Source organism: Abramis brama (assembly GCF_963993115.1).
Source record: "Abramis brama genome assembly, chromosome: 10".
Taxonomy (NCBI): domain Eukaryota; kingdom Metazoa; phylum Chordata; class Actinopteri; order Cypriniformes; family Leuciscidae; genus Abramis; species Abramis brama.
The window spans coordinates 35,890,220-35,913,739 of NC_139972.1; the positions used below are offsets into that span (position 1 = coordinate 35,890,220).

Here is a 23,520-nt window from a genome sequence, read left to right on the forward strand (position 1 = left end):
TAAATATAGCCTATTAAATGTTATAATAAAATAATATAAAATTATTCTTATTTGTGTAGCTATACATGGACCTCAAACACACCGCGTCTTCTAAGTCAGGTGACTGTAAATGCGCAAAAACTGTTTCCATTGCAGTTTTGCGAAATATTCCTTTTTCGAATTGCCTGAAAAACCACCTCATGAGAGCGTAAAAACTTTTTTGCGATAAACGGGAGTTTTTGCGAAATTGACGTGTTTCCATTGTGCGTATTTTCAATTCGCAATTTCAATTTGCGCAATTTGAAGGGTAATGGAAACGCGGCTAGTGAGTGCAAGTGTGTCCAAATCTCCAAGTGTGTACCTCTTTCTCATCCATGCTGACATCCACAATCCCGTTCCACTTATAGAGGGAGGCTATCTGCCTCAGTACAGAAGCACTGAAGAAGCGCACTTTCTGTGTTTTCGTGATGGTCTTATTCTGCACAACCTATGGACAAATATAGTACACAGTTATACACAGCATCTCGCATTGGTAAATGGCATTCATGAGGGAGGCTCTTACTCTGGTTTGCAGGGTGGACAGAATCAGGTTTACAATGGATATTCTATCCTCTGTAAGTCCATTGGTCAAGATTTCAGACAAGAAATCTAAAGAGAAGCAGAATTTGTTATTTTAAGACAACTCTAAAGCAAAATTAATAACGCACACAATTCAGTCACTGATACCTTTAGTGTCCAGTATCTGGCCAATAGTTGTATTGTCTCCAGACATCAGGAATGAAAGGACAAACTGAATGTAAGCCATTCTAACATCTGGCTTTCCCTGGAAAAACAACACAAGTATTACCACTGCATGAAAAAGCAAATTACACAACTACTATAAGTATATCCAACCTTACCAACAGCACACTCATGTTAAGTGGTATGTACTGTACTATTCAGCAACTGCTTGATTGGAATATCATCAAAAAATGAAAACTATATTATCGGCGGGAGATATTAAAAGTTGGATTGATTGTACATTATATTTACTTGCATACATACAGTATACTCATGCACAGCAACATACTATAATATAGTAATATATAGGGATGCACAATATATCGGCCACCATATTGGTATCGGACGATATATATTAATTTTAATATCATCGTTATCGGACCGATAAGAAAATTTGGCCGATATATTAAAGCCAATAAATAATGTATTATTTCCTTCAGCTGAGACACTTCAGATGCGCACTGTTCATTATGATGGCTTTAATTGCTTGAAATATGATTGGAATCACTTCAAAACAGGAAAATATAGTCCAGTGTATATAGGCTACATAAAATTATAAAGAGAACATTATAATTGTGTGTTTGGGACATGGCTTTTAATGGTGAGACTTGATTTTGTAATCAGGCTCTCGAAAATTATATAAAAATTTGGATTAAGGTTTATCGGCCAATATATCGGTTATCGGCTTTCAAATATAAAGAATTATTGGTTATCGGGCAAAATTTTCATATCGGTGCATCCCTAAATATATTATAGCAAATCTCATCTGTATGATTGTTTATGTCATCACAAAAATGAAACTGTATTATCGCAAAGCTCTATATATAAAGCTTTACTCACATAAACACAGTATACTATATGTAAAGTGACATATATTGCAAATCTCAACTGCCTGATTTTGTATTTTTGTAGCCACATGCAACTATATTATTGCCTAGCTCTTTATATAAATTAGAATATATAAATATGTCCAACATTATCCACATGCATACAGCACTTTTACGTAAAGCAATATATAATATATAGCAAATCTCAACTGCTTGATTGCTTGTATCACTGCAAAATGTAAAATATATGTAAACCCAGCTCTAATCTGCTAAATATGATTATAAAGCATGAATATTAACTTGTTATAAATATTAATATCATGACTTTCAGTAAAGCCGCTTTAAAACCATGTGTATTATGAACAAATGCTATATAAATACATTTTGACATTAAAAAATCTAATAGGGAGTGTTTTTTATCACAGCCTGTCAATGTTTTAATTGAATATATGTGTGTATTTAATGTATATGCATATGTATATGTATTGCAATGTATGTTTATATGTCTTTAAAGGTTAATGAATTGACTTAAGTGTGAGTATCAGGTAAAGAGGGTCTTATTTTGGTCCTGAAAGTGCATTTGTAAGACGCTTTAGATAAAAGCGTCTGCTAAATGAATGAACGAAAATGTAATGTTTGCAGTTTGTGAAGCACTTACCGTTTTGTCTCTTCTCTGAGCGAGGTTAGTGAGACCTTTGCTGAACTGCATTAGACTGAAGATCTCCCTCGCAGCCTCCGCACCCTGAGACACCAGAGCGGACAGCAAACACAGACACTGACGGACAAACCTGTCGGAAAAGAAAACAGGTACGCAAACAACATTGAGTGCATTCGCAAAAAGGTGGTTCATTTAGCCTGTTGTAACATGTACTGCATATCAGTACCTGAAAACCAATAAAGATAACGTCCTACAAAGATGATCATGAAATAAATGCATCGTTCATTTGTAATAATGATAATTTGCGTAAGAAATACCTGTGATTGTCAGAATGTAGAGAGGAGAGCAGAAGTTTGAAGTGAGTGGAGACAGTCTTCCTGACGATGTTGGATCCCACCATGCTCAGCTGAGACAGATCACTGGCCGTCCGCAGCAAAATCATCTCCAGACTCTGAAATATCAGCGTCAGCTGCCAAACACATTACATGCAATTCGTCATTGTGATGCAAATCATTAATGCTTTCTTTGTGGAGCGAGAAGATCTAATGTTGGCTAGTCTGTATGGAAGCTTGAAAAAGCCATTTGCAGCTTTTTATCACACAAATCTGACTTTTTTGAGTTTATATCTTGAATTCCTGAGAGAGAAAAAAAGTCAAAGTTCTGAGATATCAACTCACAGTTCTGCCTTTTTTTTCTCGAAGTTGATAAATATAAACTCAGAATCGCGAGAAAAAAAAGTTACAATTGTGAGATATAAAGTTGCAACTATCTTTTTTTAATTGCAGGTTTATAACTCGCAATTGCGAGTTTGCAATTAAAAAAGGTAATTGTGACTTTATCTCGCAACTTCAAGTCTGACTTTATTTCTCACATTTCTGAGTTTTTATAACTTGCGATTCTGACTTTTTTCTCTGAATTTTCATAAGTAAACTTGCAAATTTGAGGGGGAAATAAATACATTGTGAAATAAAAAGTCACACTTTTTAATTTTTTGATTCCGTGATGGAAACATGCTTTCATAAATCTGCATACAACATGCATAACAAATTCATAGGGGCTGCAGCATGAATAGTGTGCATATGCAAATATTCCATATGTATGGGATACCTAGATTAACTACTATAAATGCCGAAATGTATATAACATTTTAATACTGTATCCTTACTATCCTACAATACAATGTGACTTGACCTTCCATTTCCTATGAGATGAAGACACTTTTACTAAATTAAATAAAAGTCTGTTTATTTCTGAGATTATACCACCTACTGAATTATGTTTAAAATAGTAAGGTCATTATGACCACAGTGTTGCATACTACTGTTCGAAATATTTCTTATTGCATGTTGTTTCATATAATATCAATTAAAAAGGCATTATTCAGTGTTACAATATGAGCACAGCAATAAACAGTACCTGCCAATAACCTGGTAAATAATAATGGTAACATGTTATTTCAATGGTAAACTTTAGACATTTTTTAGAGATAACTTTGCAACTACATGTCAACTTATTCTACTAACCCTAACAGTCTCTACTACAGTCTACTAATACTCTAATGAGAGTTAGTTGACATGTAGTTGCAAAGTTATTAATAATAGTTAGTAGAATGTCTAAAGTGGACCATCAAAATAAAGTGTTACCCCATAATAATAAATAAGTAAACAAACAAATAGATAAACAAATCTAAATTCTAATGCATGACTTACTTCTGACTCTGAAATATTTTCTTCCTCCAGTAATCCGAAAATCTCTGAACATTCAACTGAGATTTTTATGTATCCCTCGACTACATCATAGAGTTCTGCGCAGGGAAGTTTCTTCGCCATTTTTATGAAGGTTTCCAAACCTACAGGTATTACAGAAGTACATGTTAATATGCCATGATTACATTTCTTTTCTTAGACACTGTCATACAAATAATATAGTCTATGTATATGTATATATAGACACAGATGAACATATGCACATCTAATCTTATCTACCTATACACACAAACACACACACACACACAAGGGTATGTACAGGGTATTTATTCTTACATTGCAAAACTATTGCAAATAATCAAAAGAGTACACATTCATTTACAAACTGTTGCTTGTTTTATTGGTTTCAATGAATGCAATACTTTATGCATTAATAAATGGATAACTAATTAATACATTGTTAAGTAATAATTTCGTATAATTCTGCATTTTTGACTTCAATTACTAACGTTACCAGTTCTACGCATGCACAATAAAATATGAAAACAAAATAAAAGTCTGTGGAGATGAATACTGTAACGTGATATTTACCGTTTCGAGACAATTATTGATCAACAATGTACACGAATCGAGCTAACATGATTTTTGATGTTTTCATCTGACAAACACTCACCCTTTATCGCTTTAGACGAGGAATCCTTCAGCATGGATTTAAAGACAGCGCCGTTAAACTCGCTTTCCTGTGTTTTGGTTTTCTTTGGTGTTGTAACGGACTCAGGAGGATTCCCATTTTGACGTTTAGCAGCCATTGTTATATCCCAGTAAACGAAAATATACACATGGGACGGCGGAAGTGTAAAACTAAAAGAGGTAGAAGGACAAAACACGTGGAAACGCTTATCTAATGAATATTAAGTTTGACGTGCTGACGTTCATCATGTTCTCGCTAGAGCGTCATCAGAGCGTCAAGAAACCTAATTAATATTCATAAGTTAAAGGGATAGTTCACACGAAAAAAAATTTTTTTTCATCATTTACTCACCCTCAAGTTGTTTCAAACTTGTATGAGTTTCTTTCGTCTGTTGAACTCAAAAGAAGATATTTTGAAGAATGTTGGTACTCAAACAGTTGATGGACCCCTGACGATAGTAGGAAAAAATACTATGGAAGTCAATGGGTGCCGTCAACTCTGTGGTTACCAACAACATCATGTAAAAATATCTTCTTTTTAAAGGCATTATTTTATTCATTTAATATTTCATAGCCTATTTAATATTTGAATGGCCGTCAATGGAGAAACAGGCTTTTTGACAACATTAAGGTCTAGTAGTTCAAAGGTATTTGGATGTACTGTAGCACCTCTTCTCTCCCCACATTAAATACAATGCCATAAAATGAGTTTGTATCCACATTTAGTTTCAAATATTTTGTTTGTTTTAATATTTCAAATAATTTATCATACAGAATAAATAAACATGATCTGGATAAGCGTGAGAACTTCAGCTATCCAGGTTGAACGCACATAAATATTTCAGCTTCACTAAGGCTTTCAATAACAACATTTAAATGCTGCAGTTGCTTCCAATTATGCAACTCTTCAAGGCAAAATGAATGAAATGAAAGCGCATGTTTATAAGTAACATGTCATACACATTTCTTGAACATATTTTCCTGTGGAGCGCTTACATTTACTACATCATTCTGAGAGCTGAATCATCTGTCTCGGCTGCTAGAGAAAGCAAGATAGCTTTTGGAGTATTCTCAAACAGGGCAGCTCTGTTCTGTGTCTGGCCCTTCTTCACCCAGTGTCCATAAATCTTGAACGCACAGGCATCGATGAGCTTGCGGATAGGTTTCACTGCATAGGGGTCACTCTTGATCACTTCTTTGGTCACTGGCTTGGCACGTCGATAATTGCAGTAAATGCGCATCGTTGCCAGAACTGTCATGCAGATTACCTGAAAAACACAAGTGATTGAAATGAACCTACATGGATTTCCATGGGTATTGTTTGCCTTTTTAAGGGGCGAACTTTTTCTGTACACAGAAAATACGTTTTTCTGTGTATTCATTATAGGTGGACCGTAGTGATTCAGGATAAGACAAAAACACGGTTTGGAAAATGGATTCATGATGTACTCGCTCATTTTATCATTTTTGTCCCTGAGTTGAAGATGCACAACCTCCTTTTCCTGAGCATGTTATTGGCCAAGACTTTCCGTCCCTGGAACGAGCTTCTCATCTATTACAATCCTCTATAATAAACAGTAGATGGTAGGGGTGTAACAATATATCGTGTCACAATATCGCAATACAAAAATGCAACATGTATCGTGAATAGTTCACCCAAAATAAAAAAAATTCAAGATAAAAGTTTTCAGAGTTTTAGTGTCAGCACTACATTAAAATATTATATATAATGTTGAATATAATGTATAATAATGCAATAGGGGAATATCTGTGTAAAAAAGTGGCCTACATTATTTTAAATGTATCTAGTCAGTGACAGAGAAACATATTCTTCTAAAATAACTGTATTTTCAGTTTCAGAATCATGAATATTTTTATTCTGGTGTCTCTATTGTCCTGTGTGTTGGGTTTCCAGCACCAAGTCCAAGAATATTCATTTATACACACAATGTAATATCAAATTTATCAGTTTAATAAACAGTACATTTTTTGTTAACCTTTTATCATATGTCTTGGAGTATCGCAATAATATCGTATCGTGAGTTCAGTATCGTGATATGTATCGAATCGTGACATGAGGGGATCGTTACATCCCTAATAGATGGCATCATAAAGCCTGTTTTTTTTTTCACAGATGATTGCTTTTAAAATATATTATTTGGGGTTTAAACCATTTTGCCCAAATAGAAGAAAAAAATATTAGGTACAGTGTCTTTAAGTGAACTATTCCTTTAATACAGGGGCTTTTTTGCCCCAATCCCTGTTAACTTTCAACCCTGATATTATATTTATTTATATATAATTTATTATTTTTTAATCCATCATTCATTATTATAATTTTTTGTTTTACTAATGTTCTAATAATGATGTGAAGTGTTTTCCTACAACTATGCAAGAACAACAGCTAAATAAATCAATAATTACTCATTTTTTTCAATTATAGAGCCCACCTTGAACTTCCTGTACGGGCTGAAATGTCGCACCTCTGCGACCACGTACTGCTGGAAGAAAGGGTGGTTTAAGGCATCCGTGGCGGTGTAACGTGTCTCGGGATTCACCACCAACAGCCTGGAGATCTGAAAGTTGAAACCCCCAGTGAACACCACAGAGTTCAGGTTAGTAGATCTGCTGTGGGCTTGTATTAATCTTCATTCAATCTTTAATTATTCCCAGGTCTGACGCACCAGGTCTTTGACAGTGTCTGATCGGTCGTCCCACTCCGGAGAGGTGAACTGGTAGCTTCCCGCTAGGATCATCCGCAGCATTAGCATCTGCTTTCTGTGCCAGAACGGAGGGGAACCTGCGAGAAGGGTGTACATGATCACCCCTGCGCTCCAGCTGGAAAAGACACAAACAACGGTGTGATTTTTCTCGAATCAGTCCAACTTAAACGTTTAATGTAAATTGTTTTCCTGAATTTGTCTTATATTGATCAAGCTCTTGTATAAATGCTGTTAAAAGCCTGTCCGCTACTCACAGATCAACGGCGGTCCCGTAACCTTGGTGGTGAGGATCCATAGAGCACTCGATAATCTCTGGTGCCAGATAGCCTGGCGTTCCACACACCTCTATGACACATATGAAACATATTAGCCTGTTATCTAATACTGCATGCATGTTACGTTCAGGTGTGTGTTGGTTGAGGCACAAATGAAGCAAGATCCAGTTTCAGCACACTTTATTAATTAGATTCTAAACTTGAACAAACTAGGACAAGAACACAGGACTCAGGAACAGAACAACCGAACGACAGCGTAACTGTAGACACAAAAACAGTCAAACAAGAACTCACATAGACAGGGCTGAAACACAGGGCTTAAATACAGGGGTAAACGAGCTAGACAGGATAACAAGGGGGCGTGGTTAATGGGAAACACCTGGGATGACTAATAGACAGACAGGGAACCACTAAACATGACAGGACACAAAACCACATCGTGACAATGCACAACATATTGGGCCCTATTTTAATGATCTGAAACGCAAGTATCAAGCGCGAAACGCAAGTAACTTTGTGGGCGGGTCTCGGCGCTGTTGCTATTATACCGGCGGGATAAATGACTCTTGCACCCGACGCAAATCTAAAATGGGTTGGTCTGAAGTAGCTTCATTATTCATAGGTGTGGTTTGGGCGTAACGTGAAATAAACCAATCAGAGCGACATCTCACATTCCCTTTAAGAGCAGGTGCGCTTGTTCTATAGCGGCTTCCTATTATAACGGCGGATTTGCCAGACGCGCGCCAGGAGCGGTTCACAGCCAAGGAGACCGACGTTCTCGTCAGGGCCGTAAAACACAGAGAAGTGACGTTGGGGATGGAGAAACACACCCAAATTATCTTTGGTTAAACAGGCGTATGATAATTTGGGTAAATGTGTAAGCTAGATGTATGCTTTTATAATAAACTGTCTATCTATCTATCTATCTATCTATCTATCTATCTATCTATCGTAATAATGTACGATTTGCAAAAATGAAAACTGCTGCTTCTGTGTAGATGAGAGAATTAAAGTGTATGCGCGTTGAGCACACGCTACATTGATTATGGCCAAGCATGCGCCCTTAAAATAGCATATGAATAACATGCGCAACGCGCCACTGACTTTAAACTAGTTTTTTTCGGTTAGTGGCGGAATTGTTTTCTAAACCTATAAAATAGCATGAGGGAACATTTGCGCCAGAACACGCCTCCTCTTTGTGCTGAACCGCCCCCGGGAGCGCAAGTGTATTTCTTAGTTAACCGACGTGCTTCTGTGGAGGGAAAAGTCTGCTGTGCGCGGGTGCACAATAGGAATGATACATGTGTCGGTGTACAAAGTCAATTGCGCTGGGTGCAAGATAGGGCCCATTATGTATTTGTGCATCATAACATGCATTATGTATAGCATATGGTACATACGACCAGTTTTTGTTTTAATATCATGTCAGGTTCTTATTTCACCCTAAAATAAATAATAGATTAAGAAGTTTTATTTTATTCTCTGTAGGAACTGAGAGTGAATCAGACAGAGATGACTCACTCAAACTGACCAAGAAGAGTCAAGAGTCAACAATTCAGGACAATCAAATAAGTGATCTGTCATTTGGGATGCCATTCAGTCTGGACTCTGGAAACTGACTCTTCCACAAATAAGACAAAGAAAGCTATTAAGAGATTATCCCAACTGGAGAACAAACACTTAAGGGCAACTTTAGGCAACTTTAAAGTACCCTTGTGGTGAAAATCCAGCTTTTAATGTTGTTTATATGTCTATGTGGTGTTTTTAATATGCTTTAAGACAAACCATGTGTAAATTCATCAGTCAACATCATTGCTGAGTATTTTCTCCTTAAAACTGCAGTGAACCAAAGACAGTCTCAAAAACACGCTTTGAAATCGCTGGTGTTTCTGACGTCACAAACTACCTTGTAACCAATCAGATCAACGTGTGATCGTCAGCGAGTGGATCTCTGAGCTGGTGTGAGTGAGTGAGTGAGTGGAGGCAGGGCTCATTTGCATATTCATAGAACCACGTATACTAAATGAGGCAAGGGTGTAGAGTTACATTCAAGCTATTTTAAGGCATGAGGATTTTTTTTTTTCAAGGAAAAAAACTTAAATTTGTCATTTTGGTGATCAAAGTTGAATTTTAAGGGATAAAATTATTGACTACAGGGGGACTTTAACAAATGGGTTCGGAGATGGCACATCTTGAGTCTCACAAGGAAAATCCTGAGTTGAGTGATTCTAGTTTATAAAGTTATAAATATGGATATTTTTCTTACAAAAACGCATCGCTTCACTTCAGAAGGCCTTTATTAATCTCCTGGAGCCGTATGAATTATTTTTATGATGGATGGATGCACTTTTTTGAGCTTCAAAATCTCAGTTAATATTCACTCCCATTATAAAGCTTGGAAGAGCCAGGATATTTTTTATTATAACTCCGATTCTGTTTGGCTACAAAAAATAAAGTCATATACACCTAGGTTGGCTTGAGGGTGAGTAAATTATGGGATAATTATAATTTTTGGATGTCTATCCCTTCAAACTGCTGATCTTGTTACCGTACTAATAAATACTGTTTTCACTATAGTTTGGATATTAATATCCGCTGCAGAGCTGATAGTTACGGCCCATTCAACTGAGCGCTGGACGATTAATTTGTTCGGCTATAAAATAGGTGAATCTTTCAAAATTCTTTCAAATAATAAATCTTATATTATTAAACCTTATAATTTAATAAAATGTCATATGATAAATATAAGATTACTTTATAGATTTTTTTATATTTTATTATATGATTCTATTCTATTATATTAGAATATTATAAATATATTACATAAAATATATTTTAAAATGTATATTATATATTAAAATATATATATCAATAAGAATTTCTGTAATCAATGGATCTTTTTTTTCTTTTCTTTTTTCATTACAGTAATGAGAATACAGCATGATGAAATTCATCCTTTTACAATCTCATAGTAAAGTGTGTTAAAACTTCACTCATCAGTTAGCCATGTCTGGAACACACATTTATGTAATTGATGGGTCATTCTTAGAGTAGAGCGTTTACTCTGTTCCTGGATAAAGGTCGGAGGCCACACCAAATAGCAAACAGCTCCTCCAGTTCCAGTAACATCATGTTAATCTCTCATATAAGGATAGTATGAAACCCGAATCCAAGAGCTGCATAAACCTGACAACTACTGATCAGAAAATGCAGGGGCATCTCTCTCTCTCTCTCTCTTTAGACAAACGGGCAGCTAGCTAGTAGTTGTGTAAATTGGACGTTTCATCTGATATTATGGATTGTATCGTGATTTGCAGATACCTCAAAGCATGCCCTGATAGGATTACTATTTAATTAGATTTAGGAGCCTGTGATCAAATATCGATATTATGATATTATGTATGCAACAAAACCAGTTACATTTTATTTTATTTACTCACAAATCCAACTAAAGTATAAAAATTTAATTGAACTCTCTGACAATTGCAAATCCTGTATCCCAAATGGACATCAACAACTAAAAATAAATTCCTTTTTTTTTTAAATATATAGAAAAAAAATATCTTCATAACAGACAAACAAGTCTTCTTGTGGTCTCTTATGAGACATTGTGTGCAGATGTGGCTAACATGAGAGTGCTAAAATGATTGCTTTTATGTGTAGCATCAATACATAATATCGTTAGTCATTTAATGGATGCATCAATCCATATCAATGTATCATTACACCCCTGTACTATCTAGTTCTGGAATAGCCTTCCTGATGATGTTCAGGTCTCAGAGACACTCTCCCAGTTTAAATCTAGATTAAAGACACATCTCTTTAGCCAAGCATTCACATAATGACAGAACCTTGTACTCAAGTTATATCAGATCAAATGCACATGATTATCTTTGCTTGAAATGTTATGAACAGCATCTACGCTAATTACATTACATTTGCTTTTCTGTTTTATCTCGGGATGTCCAGCCTCTAAGTACCTAGAGAGCGCGTCGGCTCTAGTTTGGATCTAGCCTCTTATGAAGACTTCAGACCAACTCCTGCGAGAACTTCAGATGAAGCAATCTCTGAATCAACATGCACCAATGCTAACATTTCTATATATTGTAATCATTATGTTCACAACTTGTAATAATGACTTCAATGAGCTCATTTCCTCAATGCCTAAAAATGAATACATGATGTTAGCTAACATTGTGATTTTTAGATGTACATTTCTGAAAAACATTACTTGGACACAGTCACTTCTGATAACAGATCACTCTAAATTGTAATGTAGACAATATGCATTGTGAAAAGCGCTATACAAATAAATGTGAATGAAATTGAATTGAATTTACCATTGAGTTTTTGTCCTGGAGCAATCTGCACAGCAAAGCCAAAATCAGTGAGTTTGATGTTCATATTGTCATCCAGAAGGATGTTCTCTGGCTTTAGATCTCTGTGCACAATGTTCTGAGAGTGAAGGAACTGAACCACCACCAACAGGGCGCGCATGATCTTCCTGCAAAATGAAAACAGAGCGCTGCAAACATACGCAATATGTACGGTTGTACATTGAGCCATTGTAAATACATTGGGGTGAATCTGAAAACGTGTCCAGGTCACATTTCACCCTCAAATCAAGACAAAAAAAGATGTTACATTCTCATTAACATAATTATTCTCAAAGGTGAATCTAATTAGATAAAAAATAAGTAAAAAATGAGTTGCTAATACAAGGCTATATCAGAAATGTACAATAATAAATGCACAAAAAATAACATTACGATGTCCAGATACCAATTGTATATTTATCGACATAGAACACGTTTAATGTGATAGTTTCGTCCTTACATCTTGTACAATATATCATTAGTCCTGATCGAGAGTCTTTGCATCATTGAATAAATACATAGATCCGCACTGAATGTTTGTGTGTCCTAATAATCCGGTGGTAGAACGTACCCGGTTACTAACATAACCTCGGATCCCTGAGATAACGGGAACGAGTATTGCGTCATAGAGACGTTATGGGAAACTCCTTTTTTCTAAGAAATACTGAAGCCTGATTGAATCACACAGTGAAACTGCAAAAACCTTTGGCGCTGCAGCCCGACAAAATGGGCGGGGCTACCCATCTATTTAAGTGGGCAAATCTCGCCACAGAACTCCAGAATCTTTCGACTGGAAGTGGCGAGCACTGAGTCGTGCAACATGGTAGCACGGCCAGCTACACAATACTCGTTCCCGTTATCTCAGGGAACAGAGGTTACGCTAGTAACCGAGTAAGTTCCCTATCGAAACGATTCACTCGTATTGCATCGTAGAGACACTATGGGAACACAATCAAATAGCGCCGTGCTACAATCGCTCTAAGGGACTCAGACAACGAGGTCGGAGCCCTGAGGGAGACGTTTTGTGCAGGTTCGGCCCATGTAGAGGTCGAGGCACAGCTAAACAGACAGGACCCGTGCATGCAGAGCAGGGACGTCCAAGTTGTAAAACCTGGAGATGGTGGCAGCCACACAGATGTCACCAATGGATATTCCACTGGACCACGCCCAGGAGAAGGCCACGCCTCTGGTGGAGTGGGCCCTCACTCTGTTGGGGCACGTTGTGCTACCGCAATAGCGTCCACTATCCACTGGGACAATCTATGCTTTATGACCAGATACCCTTTGGTGCAGCCTCCGAAGCATTCGAAAAGCTGCTCTGTCTGTCTGAACTGGGCAGAGCGCTCGATATATACCCTTACAGCCCAAACTGGGCAGAGTAAGTGTGACTCTTGCTCGTCTTCCGAAACGGTAACCATGTCTTGGTTTGAGGACCGACTCTACAGTCATTAGGTCCAAACTCAAAGCAAGACGGGCTCACTGAGAGCGCTTGCAAGTCACCCACTCGCTTGACCGATGCTAGGGCTAGCAGAAGGGCTTTCTTCAGCGAAAGGGGCGGCTGTAAAAGGCTGACTCGCTGTGAGCTGGCAGAACTGTTTCTACAGCTCCCTTTCGCCAGTAAATTCATCACTTCGGAACGGAGAACGGGCCCCACGTTGCTTCGCGCTGACGAGCAGACCACGCCCCTGAAGCAGGGGGGTTTGTGAGCGAATTGAAGCAAGAAACCTTGTTTGATTGTGTTCAGCTCGATGGCTTCCCAAGCCTTGGCCCAGGCTAAATCGTTTCGGGTGACAGGCCGCTGCGCTGAGACAGGAGACTGACGCCTGTGGTATTGGGAAGAGGAAAAGTGCTCTTTTTTTAATGTGTTTGTTTTTTATTATGTTCGCTATAACAGCAGTCAGTTGCATGGGTGCGTGAACATTCAAATGAACGGGCCCAGTGCTTGCAACGAACACATCACCTCCAACGCCCGGAACTGAACAGGGGTTTGGGAGGCAAACTCTAGGTTTTTTGGAGGGTGGTCCTGCCGTAGCCCTCTCCTCTTCCTTCCTGATGGATCAGGACGGCTTCTGTGGCTCAGGACCCAGCGTTATCTTAGGGCGGGGACCCTGGCGCTTAAGGAGGGGGTCGCATTTGGTGTTGAGGGAGAGCTGGAGAGGCTCAGACGCATTTCTGGTGACTCGAGGTGGCGCACTGACTGCAACGACTTCTGGGCTGCGGTGAAGCGCTCTGTGAATCCATCCACCGCTGGGTCGAAGAGACCGTCGGGGGAGACTGGGGAGTTGAGGAAAGCAGCTTTGTCTGCATCCTTAATCTCCGTTAAGTTCAGCCATAAGTGGCGTTCCAACACCACTGAGCTGGCCACGGCCCTGATCTCCAGACAGCAGGGGGCGGAGTCATCCACTGAGCCCGACCAATCCTCTGTGTCGGAAGCCGCTAGTGACATGCTGTCATCAGGGGAATCCTCCTCAGATCCCCCAAACGAGACCAGGCCGCTTACGCCAGAAAAGGGACGCTGGTCTGCATGTGAGGGAAATCTCTCTCTGTGGAGAAAGTAAGGCACATGGAACCTGTGCTGGAGTCAGCTCACTTACACCCGAATGCTCACTCTTCTGGCTCTGCTGTTTCTCCTAGGTTCCTGGGAGGAAGAGAACAGGAGCTTTCTGAAAAGAAAGCAATCCACGAGTAGAGAGAGGTGAGACTCATGCTGTGGCAGTGAGAGCAGCTAGAGCTAGAGCTGCTTCTGCGTGGGATTTCCCCAGATAGGCAGAAACACATTCGTGATGCGACAATTGCAACAACGTTGCTGAAAATTTGCACAGAAATTTGCTCTTTTGTAATAATAATTGCCGGATAGCCGCAGTGAAGACACTGAATTTCCACGGCGAGAAGGCTTCTTCTGTCTTGTCTCGGAGTCCAGCGAGGAGAAGATCTTTGTGCTGAAGGAGAACGATTTTGGAGTTCAATGTCGAGATTTGCCCGCTTGTATGGATGGGTATGGATGGGGTTTTTTGTGGTAAACAAATGCTGTTGATTGAGTTTACAGTAACTTGTATTGAACTCGAAATATTTCTTTATATATTCCCAGCATAAATTAAAGGAAGTACAATGAATACTTTCATTATGTACAAAAACATTATATATATATTTTTTCAGTATTGAGAATAAGATATTTTTACATGAAGGTAATGAGATTTGAGGAGTAAATGAGACAAAATTGTCATGAAAATAATGTCACAATGCAAAACAATCGTAACGATCATAAATATGCCTTCAGTTCTTTCTTTTTACTTTGATTTTGTGATGAAATATCAACTGCACGTTGACTGGTTTCATGTGATTTATTATAAATTATACTAACCTTGTCTCTTTTTCACTGAGCGTAACCTTCTCCGTTAGATAATCAAAAAGCTCTCCTTTCTTCATCCTGTGACAACAATATTTATTGCATTTAACTACTTTTCAAATAGTATCATAATAAAATGTTAAAGCAATTTTATTAATTAAAAAATTATGAGAAACATTTGTACTTTTGTGTGTTTATTGTACATATAGAGTGCACAACATACTGTATATATATATATATATATATATGTATGTATAAGTATGAAATACATACTTACAAGTCAAACACCAAGAAGAAGAAAGCTTTAGTTTCAAAGTAGTCCTTCAACTGAACTGGAGAAGCAAGAAACAATGTGTTCAAATCATACGAGACTCTTTACAAATATAAATATACTTCATCTTCCTGCTTCAAAGCTGCTACTATTCTGACCTCCTGGATACTTACTGATGTTTTCTTGCCCGCACACTTTCTTGAGGATGTCAATCTCTTTTGTCGTGGCATTTCTGATCTCCTCCATCTCCTCAGGGCTCATCTTATCAGATGGCGTGATGTCTATGACTTTGACGGCATATTCCTGAGTGGTTTGCTTATGGATGCAGCGTCGAACCACACTGCTCACCCCTCTGCAACACAAACACCATGAGAAATACTATTCGCAGTATAGACTTCTGAAGAAAATACTACAGCGTACATTATATAACACATTGCATAGTCCAATGAAGAGCCATGAAAAATCAATTGTACACAATCTTGGCTAAAAATCCAGTTGTACACAATCTACTTCATGCCTTCTGTCATCTGACTGATAGTTTATACTTTGTTAGCAAGTAAAAGGCCTTTATAAATCTAAATACGTCCCTCTTCAGATTCAAATGCAGAGCACAAAAAAATGTTTTTTTTTTATAATTAAAAATATATTTTTAAATCATTAAATAGTACCTTAATGTTATATAAATCCTAATGATACTGAATACAAATTTCTCAATTGTCAAACATACCAGACAATGAGACAGTATTATTTTTCTCTTTTAGTATAATATATAGCTTAATATTTCTTATGTTTTTTGAAAAATGCACAAAATGGTGCACTACAAATTTCATGCCCTAGTTTCATTTGCTGTTCATTAAATTATTCAAAATGACTGAGATTATTTTCATGTGAAACACCTTTCAAAAAATCCCAAAATCAATGTTAAACATTTTGACATTAATATAAAAAAGTCAACAAATCTCATTCTCATTCGCACAAAGTGAAAATAATAATGGTTTATTATGTAAATTGGGGTGAATATGACCGGGATATTTTTTCATCTTCACTAAAATATGTGTACAATATGACAGTACCTTCCAAGGATCTCCTTAGGATCGTACTTCTCATAGAAGTCCTGTGCTCCAGCCCAGTCAGGAATTTCATCGTCTTTGGTCATTATTATAACCTCACCTGTAAGAAAACTGGGTTATTACAAACCGAGCTCAGTATGTTAACATTTGTTAAAGTCAAGATAAATGTTTAGAAGTTGATTAAAAAAATAACCAAATAAAATTGCCATAACATGTAGTAAAAAAATAACAACAACAACAACACAAAAACTAAATAATACAAATTTAATTTAATTAATACAAACAAAATTTTTTTTTAATAATAATAATAAACTGTTCGGCAAATAATACTAATGAAACAATAGTCCTTACATAAAAAATATGCAAGTGGTATAGTGATCAGATGGTAATACAGAGGTACTTTGAAATATACAAGCGTGAAGGATTACCATATTCCTGTAGCCTACTATTGTATTTACATGGTAATACCATGGCACAAAAACAACCTATTATGTGGTACTTTTCTGTTCGGCAATTGTGTGATTTGTTTTCAGTAGTAGGCGTAGGCCTAATACCATTTTGTTATTTTTTGTAATACTTTATGTTACAGTGTCCTTGTTACACATGTTACATGTAGTTACTGTAGTAATAACTATAAATATGCATAATCACATGCAACCGAACCTGATCTAAGGTGTCAGTGTTACAGTGTAATTATACGAGTACATACTGAGTAATAATAATTAATAATAACTACATGTATTTACTATAGGATTAGGGTTTGGTTTAGGGTTAATTACTCATGCATTATTTATAGTCATTAACTACATGTAACATATAACAAGGACACTGTAAAATAAAGTGACACCAAATAAAGTGTAACCTTGTTTTTCTACACAATGGCAATTCGGACATGTGCCATATGCCATGTAAATACCATGGGACATATAAGTGCACAGTGGTCATCCGGCTACTTTTAGTACGGCTCAGAAACCGCATGTTTTATATGTCTGCTGCTTTATTTTCCGTGTCACTGTTATTGTTCGCAGAGTTTTGACATTCAACCTATTGATTTATTATGAGCTGATTGGCAAAATACATAAAGCAGCGATGTTTACAGTCGCAGCATCATCAATCTGAGGCTGCAGCATCATGGACGACATGGCGGAAATCTGATCAGAGGATTACATTACAAGCACGAATTCACGACACTCAGCAAACCTGTTCGAGTATTATTCCCTCTGTTTAACAGTCTTCCTCTCCTTCAGCTCGTGCAGTCCATGTTCCAGTCTTCCTGAACGAATATACCGGTAGAGATATGACGGCTCTGCTGCCACTGCGCCGAAAGGGCAACCGTGAATGTCAAGATCCAAAAATAAAAAGCCGTATTAAAGACAGGACAGTCCCATATCGTATTACCACTTACGGTTATACACTCCATATCAACAAGAAAGCCAGCTCACACCTACATTTCTGTATCCATTAATTAGAATGTTACAATCCAATGCCTCAGAAAAAAAATAATCCATCTACAACTGATTCTTTTTTATGATATATATATATATATATATATATATATATATATTAGTAATTTATGCTTATATATTAGCATTTACTAAATTCATAAATTACTAATATAACATAGTTACTTTTACATAATTACATAATTATTAACATAACAATATTTAAATTAAGCATGTGGTCATGCTATACATTTTAATGAATATTGTGCAGTTAAACATTTTAGTGTGAAATTACAGTATATTCCGGGTTAATATTTGCATTACTTTCACGGTAATTTCACAGTAGAATTTTTTTTGTATCTAATGACACTAAAAAAGTGTTTGTTTTTTTTCTATTTACAGTATTGGATTTTTTACTGTAAACAAACAACATCATACTGTATTTCTACAATATGTACTATGAAGCATGTAGTGCGGCATGAATAGATTATGCTGTGGAGTTTCTTGATTCTTGTTGGTTTTATCTGTGCTGCTAAACTTATTTTTGCTTCGTTTTTAGCAGTTTGTGTTGTTGGTTTATGTTGTATTGTTGGTTTATGTTGTATAAATGTTTTTCATTATTTGGTGAGCGTCACCATTGTTGTGTTTTGTATGTCAAGTAATCTCAGCAGTTGCTTCACTATTGTGAAAGATCCATCGACAAACAGATATGAATTTGGAATAAATATTGGTAAATATTCATGCTTAAATAATACTAAAACAAAATTTTCATATTCATGCTATTAGTTTAACTGAACTACTAGGATAGCTTGCCATCATTTTATCAACAGTTTTTTTTTATTTGTCACATTTCTGAATTGGCTAGATCAGATATATGAATATGAATATAGAGGCTCCAAGCATGGGCGTCACAGTTTGGTTTAAAATGTGCTGGGGACAGAGACCAAGGGGGTAATCCAGCACCCGGAAAGCGTACCTTCCATGGGGGCAGCCATTGGTTAGCAAGCTATCACCTGCTGTTAGCATTCCATTGACTCCCATTCATTTTTGTGTCACTTTGACATCGAATAACTTTACATCTGAGGCGTTTAAAGACTCCATTTGTCCATTATTTATTTCTAAAGAAACATGACAATGTATAAAAGGCTCCATTACCTTGTATCTTACGTTATGGCCCCGTAGAAGCCGTTTTTGTAAAAATATGCTAACGATTGCATCATAACCACACGACTCTCTGTCGCACGATAGAGAAGTTACCGTATAGAAAGCCTAAGTCCCTCCCCTTCCGGTGGACCACCATGGGACCAGAGCAGACATTCTCTGATGGTAGTCAATGGAGAGAGACAACAAATATTTGGATCTCGTTTGAATTGTGCCCTGAATTACACATATGATGTTTGTCAATTTAAAAGATACATTTTAAAGTCAAGAAAGTCACAGTTTGATGTAAAAATGTTGAGGTATCCCATATGGAAAAGGTTTGCTAAAAACACCTGTGATTCTTATATGTTCCAACAGAATATTGTAAGGGACATATATGCTGCAAAAACCACATATATATATAAATTGCATAATATTAATGTATTTTTAATCATATTATGTCATATGTCCTACATACAACTAAAGCCATATAGATTTTCATGATGTAAAAACATAGGAAAATAATGCTAATTTAATATGAATGTCCAGCATGGACGTGTATAAAACACAGTGCAGTTTACCAATCAGTATAAGGCTGTACTTCACTCATGCTTGTTCTTATCTTGTCCTAAGTCGAGCCCTATGCCTGTAGTCAATCATGGTTATATACTGTATAATCAGCCTTAGATGAAACACAACATTTAAACTACACACACAAGCACACATTTTAATTACAAAATGATTAATTAGAGTGCATTCTACAAGATACAGTTGTATATTTCACGTATCAATAGTTTTCATTTTAAATCCTGCATCACCAGATTTCATTTTCATTTGTGACAATTTCTCTAAACTTTATAACAGTACTACTATGGTAAGCTATACAACAGTTCTATTCTTAACCTACAAACATAAAACTTACTAAATGTCGAAGTGATTATGCTTATCACTCTAAAAAATAATTCAGTGGCTTAGTAAATATCACAGTAATAACTTAATAAAATCTCTGAATATCATTTACTTGATAGTTTGAGTTGAACATACCGGAATAATTGACTAAAACTCCAACAATTAATTTTGTCTGAAATTTACAGTTATATCTAAGTTTGAAGTTTTTCACTAAAATAATTTAGTATTTGACTAACCAATTATTTATTTAAAATACACAATGGGCTAACAGGGGGTGGGTGTTGTGAGGTAAAAACCTCACAACACCCACCCCCTGTCGGTGATTGGTTGGAACACTATTTATTTTGGTTCTCTATCATAGGTTCACTCAACGCTGCGTAGCTTTAAGACGCAGTGGGAACGCTCTCTGGGTGTGCCGATTGTCTGAAGCTCTATGGAATCACGCTAATTCATTGGCTGATGGGGCGGGCGCTGCCCCGACGCTCTTACGTCGTCACATTATACAAGCGCGCGCCATCTGCTCCTCTGCCTTCACGAAGCGGCCATTTCATGCCCTTCGCTTTCGGTTTTTCTGAGCCCGAAAATTCGGATTACAACTGCTTTCGTCGTCTTCTGCACTTCAGCGACTGGAATAAGTGGAACTCTGTTATCCTTACGGTGAAGTGCAATGGAATATCGTCATTGCTCTCCGCCATGTGCTCGCTTCATTGCGAGCGACGACCCTCACAGTAAGTGCGTTAAGTGTTTGGGTTTTTCGCATGCGCGTGAGGCTGTTTTAGGATCGTCTAAATGTAAATTCTGTGACAATCTGCTTCTCAAAACCCTCCGCTCTAGGCTCGCGGTTTTTGAGAAGGAGTCATTCGTTTCCCCCCGTCGCGCTACCGAGACCGCCGAGGCCTCTCGAGGATCCGCGACCTGGGGTTCGGATAGTTCGAGGATGTGGAGTATGACAAGACGCATATGGCATATGACGCATATGAAAATCCTGCATGGCAGCTGGTCAGGCAGGCATGGCCCTACACACTATGGCCATTCTTCAGGCCTACCAGGCGGACGTCCTGAAGGAAATGGACGAGGGAAATGGAGTGACTCCTGAAGCTGTCAAAGAGCTTCGTAAAGCCACGGATCTGGCCCTAAGAGCCACCAAGCACACCGCACGCGCTATAGGCAGTTCTATGGTGGGTGCAGTTGCCGCAGAGCGCCATCTATGGCTTAATCTCACAGAGATCCGCGACAAAGAGAAAGTTTTTCTCCTAGACGCCCTTTTTCACAGTCTGGTCTGTCTGGGGAGGCGGTCAACACTGTGTAACAATATGAAAATTGTTATAATGCTTGTTCAGATTATACTTGCCACTAGGGGGCGAACAAGGGCTATTCTATGGAGAAGTCAGAAAGTGAGTGAGAAAGTGAGCACACACGTGAGACTGTGTTGACAGACTGTCGAATAAAGTAGGACCCAGTTGGGCCAGAGTTAAGAATATAGACTCCTGTTTTATATGAAAACACCACACTTTAACACACGGTAGTTGAGAAATTCCGAGCTGCTAAGTCGGCTGTGTTTAAGCAATTAATGCCTAGGAGGGCTAGGGAATCTTCCAACCCCTCCCCTTCTCAACCCAGAGAACGCCCCTCTCATAGAGCGGTGTATGTCCTCTGCACTGCAACACCCCTCTTCCTCTATCACATTTCTTTCAAGAATGGGAGCGCCTACCAGGGGTATCGCTTTGGATCCTTCGCACAGTTCGACTCGGCTACACGCTTCAGTTTTATCGCAACCCCCCCTGCTTCAACGGGGTCTTTCCTACTGTAATCGACAGCGCCGCAGAGGCTTCTGTACTACAGCAGGAGATTTCGTCCCTTCTACTCAAAGGGGCGATAAAGGTGGTTCCTTCGGGGGAAATCGAACAGGGCTTCTACAGCCGTTATTTCCTAGTCCCGAAGAAGGGCGGCGGCCTGCGACCAATACTAGACCTCCGCCGACTAAATTTCTCCCTTTACAAAGGAAAATTCAAATTGTTGACGTTGAAAGCTATCATATCTCAAATTCGGTTGGGAGATTGGTTCGTGACAGTAGACCTCAAGGATGCCTATTTTCACATCCAGGTCGTACGGCGACACAAGAGGTTCCTCAGGCTCGCCTTTGGAGAAAGAGCATACCAGTACAGGGTCCTCCCCTTTGGCCTCGCTCTAGCACAGAGGACGTTCACAAAGTGTATGGATGCTGCTCTGGCCCCGTTGCGGCTCCAGGGCATCCGTATTCTCAATTACCTGGACGATTGGCTCCTTTTAGCCCACTCCAGGAAGTTAGTGACTCACCGCAGGGACATTGTCCTTCGTCATATTCAGTCTCTCGGTTTGAGGTTAAATACGGAGAAGAGCGTTCTTACCCCAGCTCAACACACAGCTTTCTTGGGGGTACACATGGATTTCGTTCTTATGCAGGCCCGCTTGGCTCCTGCGCGGACTTCCAGTTTGGTGACATGTTTGGCCCGCTTGACATGTGACATGTTTGGTGTCGCGCAGTTGCTTCCGCATGTGACATGTTTGGTGTCTCGCAGTTGCTTCCGCGCCCTGTCAATTTGGCGGGACCCCCTCTTCCTTCGGAAAGGGGTCAGCATGGGTGCGGTATTCCGTTGCCAGATGTCTCACTGAGGGCTGTCCATGTCCCTGGGATCCTGAACCTCGCAGCGGATTTTCTGTCAAGGCAGAAGCTCAGGTCGGGGGAATGGATGTTGAACCGCCAAACAGTAGCCCTCATTTGGGACGTGTTCGAAAGAGCAGAAGTGGACCTCTTTGCATCACAGGAGTCGTCCCAATGCCCACTTTGGTTCTCCCTGAGCCCCCCAGCACCGTTGGGGATAGATGCATTCGCCCACCCATCATTTATGTGATCATTTATGTTTGGGCCTGAAATCGCTACAACCTTTAAGTTTACTCAATTAAAACGCACCCCTCCCCCACCCTCTGACGTGACGACAACTCAACGGTTGAGTAAGCGCGCGCTGTTTGAATTCTCTCCAGTCCAGATAGAACAGTTCTCCTCTCCTCAGCGTCGCAGAATTGGTGCATTTACTTTGTGAAATTAAGGTGTGTGTATGTTTTATTTTATCTAATCATTAATGTGCTTTAAATCATTTTATTTAATGCGAAAGAACAAACATACAGAGACGCAATGTTACTCGCCTTAAACGAGTTAAACGAGTGTCTTTTCGCATGATTGTAACGCCTTGCATAAAAAAACACACGACCATATTCCTAAAGATAATAAATATAACTAATTTGGATGATAAAATGTCCTCAGAACTGTGCACTGTTTGTTTATTGGCAG

The 23,520-nt window shown here is 38.4% G+C and overlaps 2 protein-coding genes across 2 annotated transcripts in view; both read right to left on the reverse strand.

Annotated features, from left to right (window-relative positions):
• Positions 1 to 4,874, reverse strand: part of urb1 (URB1 ribosome biogenesis homolog) — a 45,013-nt gene extending 40,139 nt beyond the window's left edge. Inside the window, exons 1-7 of the mRNA XM_084126791.1 lie at positions 4,624 to 4,874; positions 3,954 to 4,093; positions 2,562 to 2,713; positions 2,245 to 2,374; positions 706 to 802; positions 542 to 627; positions 341 to 466 (exon numbers count right to left, since the gene is read on the reverse strand). Of these exons, the coding sequence (XP_083982917.1) occupies positions 341 to 466; positions 542 to 627; positions 706 to 802; positions 2,245 to 2,374; positions 2,562 to 2,713; positions 3,954 to 4,093; positions 4,624 to 4,759 (867 nt within the window). The 5' untranslated portion in view covers positions 4,760 to 4,874. The remainder of the gene's footprint in view (positions 1 to 340; positions 467 to 541; positions 628 to 705; positions 803 to 2,244; positions 2,375 to 2,561; positions 2,714 to 3,953; positions 4,094 to 4,623) is intronic.
• Positions 4,875 to 5,364: 490 nt separating this feature from the next.
• On the reverse strand, positions 5,365 to 18,217 carry phkg1a (phosphorylase kinase, gamma 1a (muscle)). Its single transcript, XM_084125897.1, has 10 exons — positions 17,902 to 18,217; positions 16,705 to 16,801; positions 15,805 to 15,983; positions 15,638 to 15,692; positions 15,376 to 15,441; positions 11,979 to 12,142; positions 7,618 to 7,708; positions 7,325 to 7,478; positions 7,091 to 7,216; positions 5,365 to 5,908 (listed from the first exon to the last, which is right to left on the reverse strand). Exons 2-10 carry the CDS (start codon positions 16,785 to 16,787, stop codon positions 5,642 to 5,644), a joined length of 1,185 nt encoding a protein of 394 aa, XP_083982023.1. The 5' UTR covers positions 16,788 to 16,801; positions 17,902 to 18,217; the 3' UTR covers positions 5,365 to 5,641.
• Positions 18,218 to 23,520: the final 5,303 nt, after the last annotated feature.

Bases quoted from the DNA above. Each gene is read 5' to 3' on its own strand.
- phkg1a (XM_084125897.1), bottom strand. From the start codon at position 16,787: ATGACCAAAGACGATGAAATTCCTGACTGGGCTGGAGCACAGGACTTC. The intron at 15,984-16,704 runs GTACTGTCATAT...TTTGTGTTGCAG, and splicing joins CCTAAGGAGATCCTTGGAAG to AGGGGTGAGCAGTGTGGTTC. The intron at 7,479-7,617 runs GTGAGTAGCGGA...TGTCTTTTCCAG, and splicing joins TACGGGACCGCCGTTGATCT to CTGGAGCGCAGGGGTGATCA.